General features: G+C 40.8%; 1 protein-coding gene across 4 annotated transcripts in view; it reads right to left on the bottom strand.

Moving 5' to 3' along the window:
- LOC111863320 overlaps nucleotides 1-16583 on the bottom strand; it is a 1149828-nt gene that overhangs the window by 242821 nt on the left and 890424 nt on the right. For all 4 annotated transcript variants that reach the window (XM_033751009.1, XM_033751005.1, XM_033751008.1 and 1 more), the window contains one exon: nucleotides 4126-4275. In XM_033751009.1, coding sequence (XP_033606900.1) covers nucleotides 4126-4275 — 150 coding nt within the window. The remainder of the gene's footprint in view (nucleotides 1-4125; nucleotides 4276-16583) is intronic.

Below are 16583 nucleotides of genomic sequence, written 5' to 3'. Positions count from 1 at the left end.
ATATCGCATAAACGTCAAGTCTTGTGGAAATCACTAAACTTGTTTTTGCCTCCTCCATCAGGTAACAATATTTAATTTATTTATATTTAAAAACGAACCAGTTCTGTTATTATGCTGAAAGCGCTGAGGCATGTTTTGCCTGTTTATAAATCAGCTTAGTGAATGAAATATCGAAACAGAAATTCCTGGAAACCGAAAACAAATGCGCATAGTTTAAAATAATGTGTACATTTCCTGCTGCCGCTTATGGATCCTCCAAGTACACTGATTTAAAATACAGAGTTTCTACAGGTTTGATCCTGTAGGTTAGAGCATTAAGTGCTGAATGGCTAGAATTCAGGCAGAGAAATTGCTTCATTTAATTTCATCATAACAGTAATCTTCATGTAAGCTATGAGACAAAACTGTCGATTAAAGCAAAATTATTGTTTCCTGGTGAAAAGGCCCGTTGAAATTCAATGTACGATCACTTCGTTGCTATCATCATCCTTCTTTATCTCTCCTTCCTTTCATTTATGCCTTTAATACCTTTATCTCGTCCCTTCTTTCCTGCGTTAAAGCAGTGAATTAAGTTACATATATGTCCTCCAGATGGCACCGTTTCATACATAAGAGCTGCCATCTGTACATGTATATGGAACTATCATGGTGTGAAATGGAAGCGGTAAGAGAAAATGACAAGAACATGCAGTCATTTATTTTATGCTTCTTCTTTAACGACGTTTTCAGTATCGAGATTATATACCGTTCATGATAGGATGGTTAATGAACATGAAACAGTTCGTGAAATGAGAATTGGTAGGGGAAACCGAAGTACTTGGTTAAACCTATTGAAGGTGCCAGTTTTTCCACCTCAAATCCCATATAAGCTGCGTGGGATCGAACCGGGACCGCGGAGGGAAGCCGACGACTTCAATCACAAACCGTCAACTATTACGAGTATATTATTTATCTAGTTATCAGAAACTTGCGAAGAAGATAAAAATGGAAAACATGCTATATATGACATTAAAATTGTAATTACACTGTGTGACATGATGTTATCACAGTTCGCCGATAATGAGATGTAAACGCTAGTTTACATCTGTCGGTAGGTAGATCTGTCAGTAAGTCTCTCTATCTTCACCTGTCGTATTTTTTTTCCTTGGGACTACAGCCCCAGTGGGCCTAAGCCTACCTCCATGAACTTCTCCGTTCACTTCGGTGTTTCTAGATCTTACACATTCGGTAGGACTCCTTGGGCGGGTGATCAGCTCGTCGCAAGGCCTCTACCTGTACACAAACACAGAAAAATGAACACACACAAACTAAACATCTATGCCCTGAGTGGGATTCGAACCCACGATCCCGGTTTCCAAGCGAGAGAAGACAGTACATGCCTTAGACCGCTCGGCTACCGTGACCGGCCCTGTCGTAATTAGGATGAAAAATATTCATATAAAAGAGCTTCTTGAGACACAAATTCTATGTTTCTTTCAGTATCTGGAAGCCATGATAGGAAGGCGCCCTCGAATACGGAGGAGCGGTACATATTTTTTCCAAATATGCTCTTTCAGACTGGGGTCATGCGGTAGCTTAGTTTCTTGAAGCACTAGGCTACGAGACGGAAGGTTGCGGGTTCGATTCCCGATGATGTCATTGGATTTTTCAGTTGACCCAATCCTTCCACACGCACTATATACCTGGGTCTACTTAGCCTCTAACAGAAATGAATACCAGGAATCTTCCTGGGGGAAAAAGGCGGTCGGCCAGTAATGCTGATATCCTCACCACCATCTATGAGCCGATTGTCTCTAAACGTGGGAACCTCGACGTCTCACAACCTTATCATCCCTCCACGGCTTATTACAGGGATAACTTTAGTCTTATAGCTCTTTGAAATTATGTATCTCTTATTGATCCTGATATTAATTTACTGTGGATTTATGGAAATGAACTATTGCATATTGAAACCCACTGCTAGCAAGCTAACGTGAGCCAAGTGAGAAGAGATTAGGTTACTTCCGATTTTAAGGGCAGATCTACGAATTCCGATCAGGATGTTTTCACCACTAGAATAATCCCGTTTTATTATCGTGCGTACTGGGATTGGGAAAGCGATATTCCAAATTAAACTGAACAATAATGGGAAGATGTTTTATACCATCCTGCAAAGCAATCAGTACTATTGCAGCAACCGCAAGTGTACGGATTTGCTGCACCTATCACGTTTCGAAAGTATAAATTTTATGGCATCCGGTTAGGAATTTTATTTCGCAAGGTACGTCATATTATCTCTACCTATAAAACAGAAAAAGTGGAAACGAAACATTGTGAGAATTACAAGGAACGTAATTTAGACTCCTACTTTTTTTTTTATCCACACATCAAACATGGCGGTATAATGTTTATCGCTAAGTGGTGTACCTTCACTAATATCTTTCACACTAGCATTTGGAACAGAAGATGTGGGAGGTCAAAGCATGGAAGAAAGAAGGATCCTTGCCCCCAGGAGCAATTCAATAAACTGACTTCGGTTGGGATTCCCAGCGCGTCTAGGGACTAATGATGCAGTTCCCTCCTTGATCCTACTGCACCGGAAATAAACCGTTCCCTTATCCAATACCACCATCGCCACGGCCAGTAGCGAGAAAAAAGAAGACACCCACAGAGAGATTGAGCTGACCAGCATAATCAGAATTCCAAGCAGACCAATGATGTACCTAAGAAACTTCACTTTCTGGACACTTCAATGCCTTTGTTGACGCCACTCAAATCGGTAAATGAATTTTCTAAATATAATCTTTCCAACTTAAAATAAAGCTGATAAATTGGAAACATAATCCGTTCAGATTTAGAGGCAGAAAACGTTTCACATTAACCATTTGAAGCCTGAAATTCATCTAAATAATATTTAGAAATTCAGTTCATATCATATAGAAAACACACTGCGTCTCTATTACGAAGGCCAATGGTTTAATGCTGTTTAAAAGAATAATTGCTGATTATTTTGAGAATAAAATGAAACATCTGAATGCGTCTTAAATCATGTGGTACACTGTTCTGTAATTAAAATTAAAATTTTACTAGATGTGATAATTTGCATAATTGATTGATTCTTAGGTTATATATTTTGAAACGACGCCCGAAAGCCGGAACAGTGAAGTCAGAACAGATAAGTCACTCGCAAATCCCTACATGTGACAATATAAATATTCTTTTAACTGCAGAGGCTAGACAATCATTCAGCGAAAAAGATACAGATCTGATCATGAAAAATTAGCAAAATTTGGCTGTTCCGTACAATTAAAACCCAGGCTATAGCACGGGTAAGGAATAGTAAGGGGATGACTGATCTGGGCGTAACAAAGTTTATTCCTCCTTATTCCTTAATAATAGGATCAACGTATTTGGGGTGTGACTATTCGACGGTATTTGAATTGGATATTGGATTTATTTACACAACTCCGAATTACAACGCTATCGCTGACCTACACACTTTACAAATCACTAGCACACGCCATGTCTTCACAACCTTCACCTTGTGCTGCCTGGTGTGGATCCGACAACAATGTAGACTCCCCAGTTTCTGTCCAATCCTCAACTAATTCAAAATTAGACTGGGATCCTCCTTATATAATTTCAGGGCGGACCCAACAGAAAACATCGTTTCCTAAGAATCCGTCCATTGTTGTTGGTGTATTGTTGCCGCGGGAATATGTTAACCGAGCCGTTGCCTAGCAGTGAAGATCTACTCTGGTACCATTTTCAGACGTCATGTCACACTAGTTATCCAAAATACGTACATAGTATATTTGGAAACAGGAACTGTTGCTTTGTAGAATGCATTTTATAAGGATAAATATTTAATTGAACCGTCGAAAGTCAGGATATGTGAATGATGAATTGCAGAATATGCTAAATAAGACGGCGCGGACTATAATGAGGTACTATCCCAGAATTTCCTTGGAGGGACTGAGGAAACCTAAGGACATCCTCGTACAGACTTCTGGGCAGAGGCTAGACGACGGGATATACCGAATACAAAGAAGGCGTGGCCACACGTCAACCATGAGGTCTGGCGAAATTTATTTTCTGAAAAGACGGAGGTGCCCCATAAGCCCGATGCGTGATGACGCAGCCTACCTGTGTCGGCGTCTCCAGGCACGCCAAGGCTGTCAGAGTTGTCATTGATGAAAGCCTCGGTAGAGCTGGTGAATGTCTGCGGGGACAGCGTGAGGTCTTGACCACTCTCGGAATCGAACAGGTCAAAGGTCGCGGAGTTGCCCCCATTGCCTGTAACAACCAAAAATGTGACATTTTCACTATTCAGAAACACTACAGTAACAACACATCAACAAATTAAGAAGTTTCCTTTGAGTTCATGTTCCCAGAGTGATGATTAAGAGGAATATCATCTACTCTGTGCTGTAACCACATGTAGTTGGATAGAAGTTCACTGACGTTTCGGATGAGCGTATTTATATTTTTAGGGTCGGAGAGCAAGCCGAAGACTTAATTAGTAAGATGCAGGCTGTAAACAAGGCCTGTCTGTTTCCCGTCAGAGTGGCACAGTGGAGAAACCACCGGCGAGCTGTAGCTTGTATTTGATCTACCGAAAGAAAATATATGCCTACTAACTAACTAACTAACTAACTAACTAACTAACTAACTAACTAACTAACTAACTTCATGGAGCTGAGCCCTTCTTGAGAAGCCGCCAACTGTGTAGCTACTCAAGTAGCATCTCAGCAAATTATGGAACCCGGAGATTTATTACCGTGTTCACAAGAGACCTCCACTGGTGTCTATACTGAGCCAGATTAATTCAATCCATACTATCCTATCCTATCGCTCTAAGATCCATTTTAATACTGTTCACCCATATAAGCCTTGGTCTTCCCAGTGCTCTCTTTCCTTCTGGCTTTCCCACCAATATCTTATATTCATATCCATGCTGATAACGTCGTTAAATAAAAACTTAGAAAGAAAAACTTAGAAGTCACATACTTGAAGAATGTCGTCTTATGGGATGTGGTGCCGTGTACATATTGTGTTACCCGACGATTCGGAGGAACATATCGCCTCCATCTTCAGGGCATAAGAAATCCGCGAGCGAGGAACCAGAGTGAGCAGGTGGCTACAGTCTACATGGCATCCCAGAAGACGGAATTCTTCATAGTCATCGCCGTGAAAACCTCAAATGTTACATAAGACCTTGCTTCATTACCACCATCTTGCCACAACAATTCAGTGCTAGATTTCGATAGCAACACTGAATTGTTTAATGTGTTGTACTTTGTTTAGTGAGAAATAAAACTGTAGATGTTGCGAAACGTTACGAAACCCACGTTTTTTCCACGATTTTAAGCCATTTCTATACCCGTGATCGTGATTTGAAGACATTTCTGACGAGCAGAAACACTGTAATCTGGGACAGTTTCGTGTTCAAATTCGTACAGCTATTCTGTCTGTGATTTCGTCATCTTACTGAATTATCTTTCCCCATTAAAGCCATTGCCGGTCACGGTAGCCGAGCGGTCTGAGGCATGTACTGTCTTCGCTCGCTTGGAAACCGGGATCGTGGGTTCGAATCCCATTCAGGGCATGGATGTTTAGTTTGTGTGTGCGTTCTTCTGTATTTGTGTACAGGTAGAGGCCTTGCGACGAGCTGATCAGCCGCCCAAGGAGTCCTACCGAATGTGTAAGATCTAGTAAACCGAAGTGAAACGGAGAAGTTCATGGAGGTAGGCCTAGGCCCACTGGGGCTGTAGTGCCAAGGAAAAAAAATTAAAGCCATTAAGAAATTGTAATTATGTTCTAATGATAATTTTGTGGACGTAAAGAAAATGAAAATTTTAACACGAAAACAGAGTGACTTTCAGTGGCATGATTTATGTACCAAATTTGGTGAATATCCGTTCACTAATGCATCTAGCATTGATTTAATACGTGAACTATAGTGCGGAAGAACACACACGCGAAACTGGCTTCCTTCTCAGAGGCACAATTATGCGAAATGGCAATAACTGGCAATTCTGGAAGCAAATTCTAAGGCCAGTTAAAACAGAAGTCAACAATTGCAGGATATAATAGATGAAGTTATACAACAATGCTGCCATACTTTAAATCACGATTATATCTTACTGTGATGACATAAGCGATAAGCCCCGTTTAATTAACTGTAAACAAACGAACATACATGACTGATTACTGAGAGCTCAACAGCTATAACCAACCAATATGGTAATGTTGATAATTCAAATTACTGAACACGTCCAAAGACTTATCTCTGATGTAAAAGTAGTTTCATTTCTTTTCTTGTACTACTTCGTGGCTTCAGTCCGCAAGCCAACCATACCGACCCAGCGACCGCCGCTTGTCAGCGAAGCTAGTGCTAACTTTAGCGGATAGAGGGTGTCGCGTGGTTAGCGAAACGAATCCTCACGGCCGTTAATTTCGGTTTTCTAGACTGGATTTCTTTTCTTGTATACGTAGTTTATGTGTAGACTGCTATCCTCCAAACAGGACAAGGAGAGACAAGCGGTGAGTTGAACTGATTTACCTTGACCGTTTGGTCTTCGTTTAGGGACACATTGCGGCTTCAATGAACCAGCGACAACGGCAACTAACGTCCGAAAATCTTTCTGATGTTTTCAGCTTTCACAGTACACGCGGAATGATCTTAGTAGTTGCTGCGTCTACTCCTCTTTGAAGAATAACGTGTCTGTGTGATGGTGTGTGGGGATAGTGTCAGCTATCAATTCGTGTTTTCCCACACGCAAACATCTATTTTCCCTTAAAATATAACACAGCATTATATTATTAAAAAGACTTATACCTTGTGGTATATAACGCCATGTAATCAGTTGAAAGTCGATCGACGTTTCGGAGGAATATGTAGCCTGCATCTCTCGGGTTGAAAAAATTACAAAACAAGAGAAACTAGTATGAAACTTGTAGCATTCTTGCTTGGCTTACTCTTCAACACTGAGATGATATGTTCCTCCGAAACGTCTGTCGACTTTCAACGTGTAACACCGCGTTATATCCTAAAGCTGGAACTCTTCATAATCATCGCTGTGTGAACCTCAAATCCTATTGCACTATTCGTTTAAAACCAAGTATTTCTTTCAGTGAAACTCTTTTTTATGCTTTCCGAGAAACGTATGTCTATCTTTTCTTTGTTCAATATATGAACCGACGTCATGTTTCGCACAATATACCGTCCTCTCTTCATATCATTCAGGCATAGTCGTCGTTTCCTGCAGTGCACAGAATCCGTAATAAGCAAGATAGCAGCATCGCCATGGACTCAATCCGCTTCGTACTCTCGATAATTTTCTCGCGTGCCCCAGCAAAGTTTTTGGCGTCAGCACTGGGAACTTCCCCCCTATCTATCGACCCACACAGTGAATCCTAAGGGGGAACTCGATCATATTTCCTGGGCAGGCAAATTGCCCTCCATATTTCATTGGCAACTGAAGTTTTCAGTTCAGTATATGAAGTTACGGGGCTACAAAGAAATGTTCTTATCGGTTCCGTGAATATGGTCACCATTGCGGACTCGATTGCGTGCTATTTCAGCAGCAAATTCTAACGCCAGGCTTAAATTTCGCATTCCTGAAGCCTGAGTATAGAAACTCCAGAACTTTCTACTTGATTCTCCTCAGGCTAAAAAAGTGAGATCACAATCTCCAGCAACACAATCATCATTCAGGTTTTTTTTTTGAAACAAGCATTTGGTTCAAATCTCGGTTGCGAGACTGACTTCACTGACGATATTTTGAGCAGTCTCCTTCACGTCCTAGAGTAAAATATCAGAAAGCAACTTAAATTGCAGGGACTATGAATGATGCTCTACTGTTGGATGTGAAGTAGTGTAGCTTGGTAGAACTTGCAGACGTTTCGGAGGAGCGTACTGCCTTTATACATAAGGAATGAAGAGTTAAGCTGAGCAAGCAAGAATAGGCTTGCCTGGTTTATTGTTCGATCCTGAAAATGGGGGGGGGGGGNGGGGGGGGTAGTACATATTTTCAAATAGGGCAGTCAACACAAAAAGAATTCAGTAAGACAAAATAGATACTATCATATCGACATTTCTTAATTTGTGCAGTTCTTAATGCGACATGTTTCGACTTTTCTTATTTAGGTCATCCTCAGACAATACATAACCAATAGCATAAATCCAAGAACTGTGTCAAATCATTAAATATGGATCCATATTTTAGTAGAGATTAAATTACTGACATTTCGATTTATGCAATTAAAATTAAAAGTTGTGACTGGAAAGATTAAAAGATTTTAAAGATTAAAAATTAAAAATATTAAATGGATGCGGCGGGTAATTATTGGTCTGCTCTGTTTAGCGTAAACTTACAATACTAAATTTCACAAAATCCCTTCGGTAGTTTTAGGCACGAAACACGCATATGGACAGATTAGGGGGGGGGGACAAGAGAGAAAGCAATATTATGAATTTAAGTTAACAACATTATTCGAAAAAAAAAATACAATAAAATCACGAAACTAAATATAACTCCTCTAATTTATAGTAGCTGCCATAATACAAGATACAGGAATATGTAAATAAATCTATACATACTTATAATTTCTTCAAAGCATAATTAAACCCCTTGGGATTTACCAATTTACCTGACACTGCTGAAATCCCTTTAACATGAGACACATAATCGATTAATGACACACATAATCGATTAATGACACCTTTGAATTACAACTTTTCTTTTTCCATGACCCTACAGCCCCAGTGGGCCTAGGCCTACCTCCATGAACTTCTCCGTTCACTTCGGTTTTTCTAGATCTTACACATTCGGTAGGACTCCTTGGGCGGGTGATCAGCTTGTCGCAAGGCCTCTACCTGTACACAAACACAGAAAAACGCACACACACAAACTAAACATCCGTACCCTGAGTGGGATTCGAACCCACGATCCCGGTTTCCAAGCGAGCGAAGACAGCACCGTGACCGGCTGAATGACAACTACACTAGATGTCTTTACATCACGAGAACACCTCTCCTAATCAGTAAGGACAAGCGATTAGCACTACAAAGGTTGGTTGTTTCTCTAGTTTGCAGGTACACTCCATTTACTCATGATAGCTCAACAGTTAATTGCTTGTTCATGCAAATATGACAGGAGGCCTTCACGGACCTGCAAGGCACGCCGAAGTGCGGGAGAAACTAAACTTAAAGCGCGTTTCCATTCATCTGTTCCATACAGCAAACCGCTACTTCAGTCACGTCTTACAATATAACGATATGATTAATACTGTCACGTGTATGAATGATAAAATACGGGATTTAGATTGGTATTTGGATTTATTGACCCCTTACAGGTCGTAATTACAATTAAGTTATAAAAATGTTACTAATTTTCACACATCAAATCACTCCACGCTAATCTCTTATCAGTCCATTTCCACTGGTCTTCATTATCCGTTTCCCAGCAGCGGATATCTAAAGCATGAATTATAAAAGTCTCACTAAATCACACACTCCCAATATCACTGTACTAAAGCACATATAAAGTCTTCAAATCACAAGTTAAATTCTCACAGGCTGTCTTCCTGTACTCTTCTGTACTCCTCAAGCTTACTGCTTGCTCGCTTGCTTGCTTCTGCAACTTACAATTCATTCCTCCAGCGTACTGTTTCAGCTTCGGAGGTCAGCTCACTTAAGTAGACGTAGCACGGACATAACTCACAGGAAACATGCGTCACGTGACAGCTACCCAGCCAGTCCACTGGCGCGCTGCTTGCTGCCTACAGGAAACACACGTCAAGTGACAGCTACCCACTGTTGTTGTGCCGTCTTTGCATCTGCGAGGAAATGTGTTTACCAAACCGTTGCCTGGCAATGCTTTGATGAAATCCGTTACGATACAGCAGTTAATAATAAATGTAACATATGAATACAATTTAATGTGGATACCCATTCATAATGTCACATCCCTTTATATCTTCACTGTGCACGTATCCCCATTTCCTATCTGGCGAGAGAAACATTAACCCAGTATGTTTGAGTTTACTACCGGCGTACGGAATACTGCAACTATGATGACAATAGAAACCAGCAGCTTCCTAATGGTGGTATAAGGACCTATGTCATCATCTGACAATGAAGCACACTCAGAGATGTTTTATACAAGTCTAACCACACTGGATATTCTCGACCACCAATATACTCTCACGTGATAGAGTGGCTATAGACAGGGTTTTGATTGGTAATAGGATTTATTGACCACTTACAGAGTATAAACACAAGTAATTATAGCGCTATCACTAATTCACACACTCTGCAGTTCACTACAGCACACACTAAGTATTCTGTGTGCCGTGTCTTCACCAGTCGTTGCCTGGTGGCGACTTCCAACGGCGGATGCTTCCCTTACTCTGGGTTCTCGAACTATCTCTGTGCCTCTGCTACCAGCTTCTAGCAGCAACAGCTCACGAGGAATGAACTGCAGCTCTCCTTTAACTAACTTACTGCTCACAACCAACTCACTTCAATCCACTAAACTCAACAACTAAGCTGAACTCGGTCGGTCGCGTAATATAGCCTAGCAGCGGCTCACATAGAAAACACCGCTTCCAATAGTACTTTAGTGGTTGTCAGTGGGCCGCTGCCTAGCAACAGGTCTATATGCCACAATATTCTAAAATCCAAATCCAAAATTAGCAAGAGTCAAAAAACGTATTGCCGTATGACGTACACACAGATTTCCTTTTGAGGGCGTGCACTCAGACGAAAGAGTCGGACACTTCTACCGTCAAGTCGGGCAGACCCACGATCCATAAAATAAAGTTACGGTTGTATTTTCTGGAAATTTTTCTGTATATTCCAGATGACATAATTCATTGACATTTTAAATAGTTAATTTGTTGCTGTACTTTATAGTAAAACTGCATAAATCTAATGTTGAAAAGTTGATCACATTACAGATATACAACCTGTTTAGTCCACTATTATAATTTTCCGTTATAGGCCAGTAAGAAAACGGGTTTAAAAATAATATAGAAAAAAGTTAATATGTACAGGAGGCAGGGTTGATCCCAGAGTCAAGTTGGACGAGAAGACGAAGAAAAAAATGCTAGGAATCGAACCGCGGACTTCCAGCTCTTAGCTAGTCTCTTTACTGACTGAGATGACCGAGCTCATAATTATCAAGTTACTACTTAATTATAACATGCTCCCTAATTAAGCACGAAGCTGTATTTATCCGTACGTTACTTTATCAAGTAAGTCGTTGTGGTTGTCCCTGTGCTTATTTAATTAAGAATCAGGCTATGTAGAAATATTTGGAATGCAGATATAATTCCACCATTATTATCTGGGCACTAGAAGAAGGTGAGTGGTCAGCTTCACGTCCCGGCTGCTTTACTCCCCGGGGAACGACCCCGGTACAAATTGTGTAGGAGGCCGAATGGGTCCCACAGCCGGTCTGGACGCTGTATAGAGAAAAATCTATTGCGTTTGCCAGGAATCGAACCCAGGCCGCACTGCCCGTAGCCCGTTGCTATGACTACTGAGCTACTATTATTGTGGTCGTCAGGGCTAATTCTTAAAATATTACGACGTAAAGCGCTATGCAGTGAACACTACAAAGCACTGTCCATATCAGCTATGACTTTCTGTGTTTGGTTAATGGAAATATACTTTTCTGCATTGTAAACTACCCTGGACCTCAGAGGATTCAGAGAGGATCATCTCATAATGTTATATAAGCAAACGCATAAACCAACCGTTCCACCAGGCCCTCAATGGTTTCCGTGCGCTGGAAACCAATTCTATGTTTGTATATACGTTACGGTTTTCCTGTGGATTTAGTGAAGACGTTCTTGTTTTGTTACTCCCTTCTATTGTTTTTCTTGCTACCGGTTTCGGGATAGAAGGAAACCTCCGAATTGATCGCAACGGATGAGGGAAGAGAAATAAAACTCTAAGGGATAGATAAGGAAGTTGGTAAGAATAGAAGCATCGAAAGAGAGAAGAGTAAAAATAATGACAAAAAGTCTCTGCACCTTCTCCCAAGAGAATTTCTAAAAAGCAGCTTAGTTCGTCTACATAGTAAAAACTTTAGAGTACTAATGGAAGACCTTCTCAGTGGGATTGATAGGGAGGAAAAAGAGTTAAGTCTAGAGCCCACGGTAGAGGAACAACTTAGAGCGTGGTTCGGAAACAATATATACAGAGCTTGAAACTGTGACACTGTTCGTTACGGCAAGATGATCAGGGCATGGATCATCTTCATTAAAAGTTTCTATAGTTTTATTCGGTCTCTTCAGGTGATATTTTTCACTTGCTCCACAGCCCCCTTGGGCCCTTCAGTTTTTTGATCATTTTTACAGACGGTAGGACTCCTTGGACGAGTGATCAGCTCGTCGCAAAGTCTCTACCTAAACACAGAACAGCACAAAGACAGAAGGGATTCGAACCCATTGTCCCGGCTTTATGAGCGAGCGAAAACAGTACATGCCTCAGACCGCTCGGCTACTGTGACCGGCAATGTATAAGAATGATATATATGGATTCACTTCGTACCTCACAGGAAACAGATTCGAACCTACGATCCCGGTTTCCGAGTGAGCGAAAACAGTACATGCCTTAGACTGCTCGGCTACTGTGACCGGCCTCTCCAGGTGAATGCTTGGATAATAAACTGAAGCATCCCCGTACCCATTGGAGAAGTGCCTGGATGGGCCCAACTGTCGACCTGAATTATATAGAAAATCACGTGCCTCTACCGAGCATCGAATCCCGGCTGTCCAACCCGTAGCCAGCCGCTATACCGACTGCTCTATCTCTGCGTATAATGTTATTAAAACTCACTCACTCACTCACTCATGCTGCTGAGCCCTACTTGAGAAGCCACCAATTGTGCAGCTATTCAAGAATTTCCCAGATATTTTTGGAACCCGAAGGTTCATTACCGTATTCACAAGAGCCCTCCAATGGACCCTATCCTGAGCCAGATCGTTACGCAAATCCATGATACGTGTATGTATGTATTGACCGTCTTCTAGTGCACACAGTCTCACATGTCACTTCACTACATGTTTCGGCATCACTGTGCCATCCTCACGTGTGTTACTTACGTTAAACTATTGCACTGCTCGCCATAATGTGTCGTGTGACCACAAGACACAGTATACACAAAATATAGGAAGAACGACTCCCATAGTGGAAGACTGATATAATACGCGAGTTTGAAATAAGACGTATAAAATGATAATCTTAACAAATTTAATATACGTCTATATAAATTTTATTATAGTACATGAAGAATATACATTTTAAATCATTTTATAAACGACACATGATGGCGAGCAGTGCAATAGTTTTACATAAATAACACACCTGAAGATGGCACAGTGATGCCGAAACAGGTAGTGAAGTGACAAGTGAGACTGTGTGCACTAGAAGACGGTCAACACATACACATCATCAGTGCAACAGGACGCTAAAATACAACATCGTTACGAAAATGTTCAATGTTATTAAAACATTGTTCATATTATATATATTTACTTATTATAACAAAATAAAAAATGAAGAAAGCAGTCTTCTGGGATTTGGCACCGTGTATATGTGGTGTTAACCGACGTTTCGNTCATCATCATCATCAGTAATCTGTCAAGACGACAGGTCCACAGTCTCTTTCAAAACAATTCCTCCACTTAATGCGATCTAGAGCTTTCTCCTTCAAATGACAGTATCCTCTTCTGTCCCCAAGGTCATCCAGCATCTTCTTACGTCTTCTTCCTCGTCTTCTTGTCACTTCTATCCGCCCATCGATCTTTACTTCGATAGCTTCTTTTAGAAGGCAGTTTCTGCGTAAAACATGACCTATCCAATTAGCCTTCCGTTTTCTTATTTCATGTAAAATCTTACATAAAATAAAAAAAAGTCTTCCTGCTAATTTAACGTGAAAAGAACTTCAACTAAATAAATACAATAATTGGGAGGGGCGTTTAGACACTGTAAATAACTGAGAAATTATCCTGGGCTGCAGCGCATCGCCACGGACTGAACGGTATGTGTAACTATGGAGACTCTACTGGTATTGTTTTCATCATGATACATTACCCGTTCTCGTACGGCAACTTCTCCGACTCCTTGGCTATGCGTGATGCCGAAACAAATTATTGCAGGCGAAAGCCACTAAGAATGTCGCAACACATGTAGTTACATGACCACAACAGGCGAACTCTATGACGAATTGATCATTATATTAAAACACCAATTCTTTAACAACAAGGAGAGCTCAGTCGGTATAGCGATCGGCTATGGGCTGGACGACGGAAGAGCAAGCGTTCGACTCCTTGAATGAGTAACACATTTAAGAGTACTATCTTCTGGGATATAACGCAGTGTAGTCGGTTGAAAGTTAACCGACGTTTCGGAGGAACATAGCATTCAAATACAGGGTCATATAATTCGAGGAAGATGCCAGCTTGCCACTTGCTTCCACGCTGGTATTTTGCTTGGTTTATTCGACTCTGAAGATAGTGACGATGTGTTCGTAGATGTAGTTCTACATCTACACATCGCTACATCCCAGAAGACGGTATTCTTCATTGTGAATTCCAATTTAAATTAATAAACAGTCTGTTCATGTCATTATAGACGAGAACAGATAGACATGACACATGAAATTATTCATAATTTGTAAAATATGGAATTACTTCGTGTATTAAAATATATGGCAGGTAAACCGAAAGAGCCTAATTAATAATGTATTGAGGACGTCCAAAATGCAGAGCAGGATGGGTAACTGCTTAATGTTGTGAAGAACTTATGCTAACCATTGCAGAAGAAATCTGCTTGTTGCCATCGCAAAATAAACAAAGCAACAAGCTGATGTTGCATAAATATCTAACTATATGGCGTAGGGTCCTTTTTGAAAAACCGCAGTCGCTCACTTATTCAAGAAATCTTCCGCATTTTATGCAAGCCTGATTCCTGGACAGATGAATCCAGGCCACATATCTACGCCAAATTTCTTTTAGAGATATTTTAACATTACTCTCCCTACTAGGGTAACGAGTAGGTCTCCCAAATGGTTCGTTTAGTACACGCCCCATGCGTGCAACATGACCATCCCATCTTCCGTAATTTCATGGTTCTAATAATATTAACGGAGGGTATAAATTACGATTATACAATTTTTACTAGCCTCTTACTTTCTCCATCTTAGGTCCAATATCCTCTGCAGGGCGATGTCATTATCTAAAGTATTTATAATTTGCCTCCTGCCCCCACCTCAGTTTTAGGATATATGTTTCATGTGTGCAACTACCCTTGTTTTTCTTATTGCTAGTGGTGTGGGACTAGATGCCTTGTACTGCGGCCACTTCTGGCCTATTGTATCAGCCCCAGATGATAGGTGAGGGTGAATGTGGAGCAATTGGTAGAATGAAGATTGGCAGGGGAAACCGAAGTACTCTGAGTAAACCTGCCCCAGCGCCACTTTGTCCACCACAAATCCCACTTGACCAGACCCTGGATCGAACCCGGGCCGCAGCGGTGGGAAGCCAGAGACTAACCGCTTGAGCTACGGCGCGGCCACAACTACCCTTGTTACTACGGCTGGATTGATTCAATAAGGACAGACAGCAAAGAAGATCAGTAGGAAGTTAGAAAGTTTGTGTCAAGGAAGTAAATGGGAATACGAGGCGATGATGAAGGCGGTGGTGAAAAATAGAGCTCATTAGAAACACTATGTGTAAGAGAAAAGAATTAGGGAAGTAGAAGATATAGGTCATGACAATTAGATCGTTCAAATCCTGTCTGAGCTTGCATTCTTCAGGATAGAACCCTTTCTCTTCCCCGGTCGTAAAAAATGGAAGCCGGAAGACAAGAGAGAAACGTAATAAGAAAAGATTTTCCTTTCGTTTCTTCTCTTCCTTACTCATTTCTCTCAAATTATATTTTTGACAGAATACCACTGCTTCTCTTTGCCTGTTCTCTTCTTTGTCACTTTTAAGATCTATCCTGCTCCATTCGGAACCAACGTGTAATTTCTAGCCTTCATTTATCTGGATTTTGTAAGAATTTTGTGGCAATGACGTAAAAACGCTCAGCGTATTACTAAATCATTCACAGGATATTTGGGAACCCAGTTCCAGACAATGTTCTTTACCCTGAATGTTAAAGCAATAAAGAACAGCCGCCGTAATGCGAGGTGGGACCGCGAGAGAAATAATTACGAATGTATTCAACCATGAAATGCGATCCTACTGTCCAGCAAATTGGAGCACGAGCTGTGAAAATCTCGCCCTGTTCTTATACAGATATAATAATGACAGTCATTTTTTAGTTCAAAGGTATCCTTCGTGAATTAATAATTTATTTTTATGACTGCTCCTCATGGAAAAATTGTCCCTCTGTTAGATTTGTAGCAGCTGCTAATGTTGTTTGTAGGGACGTTGACGTATTCAAAGCCAGGAACGTTCTCCTATTATTATTATTATTATTATTATTATTATTAATATTGTAGTTCAGTCTTCTTTAGATTTATGTTCACAGATTTGTCATACTTGTATTTTGTTTTAATTATTTTCTGTATATACTCGTGCTA

This window comes from Cryptotermes secundus, unplaced genomic scaffold (genome assembly GCF_002891405.2).
Source record: "Cryptotermes secundus unplaced genomic scaffold, Csec_1.0 scaffold159, whole genome shotgun sequence".
NCBI lineage: Eukaryota > Metazoa > Arthropoda > Insecta > Blattodea > Kalotermitidae > Cryptotermes > Cryptotermes secundus.
Note: the sequence above shows the minus strand (reverse complement) of the source record. Positions and strands in the feature narration are given on the sequence as shown.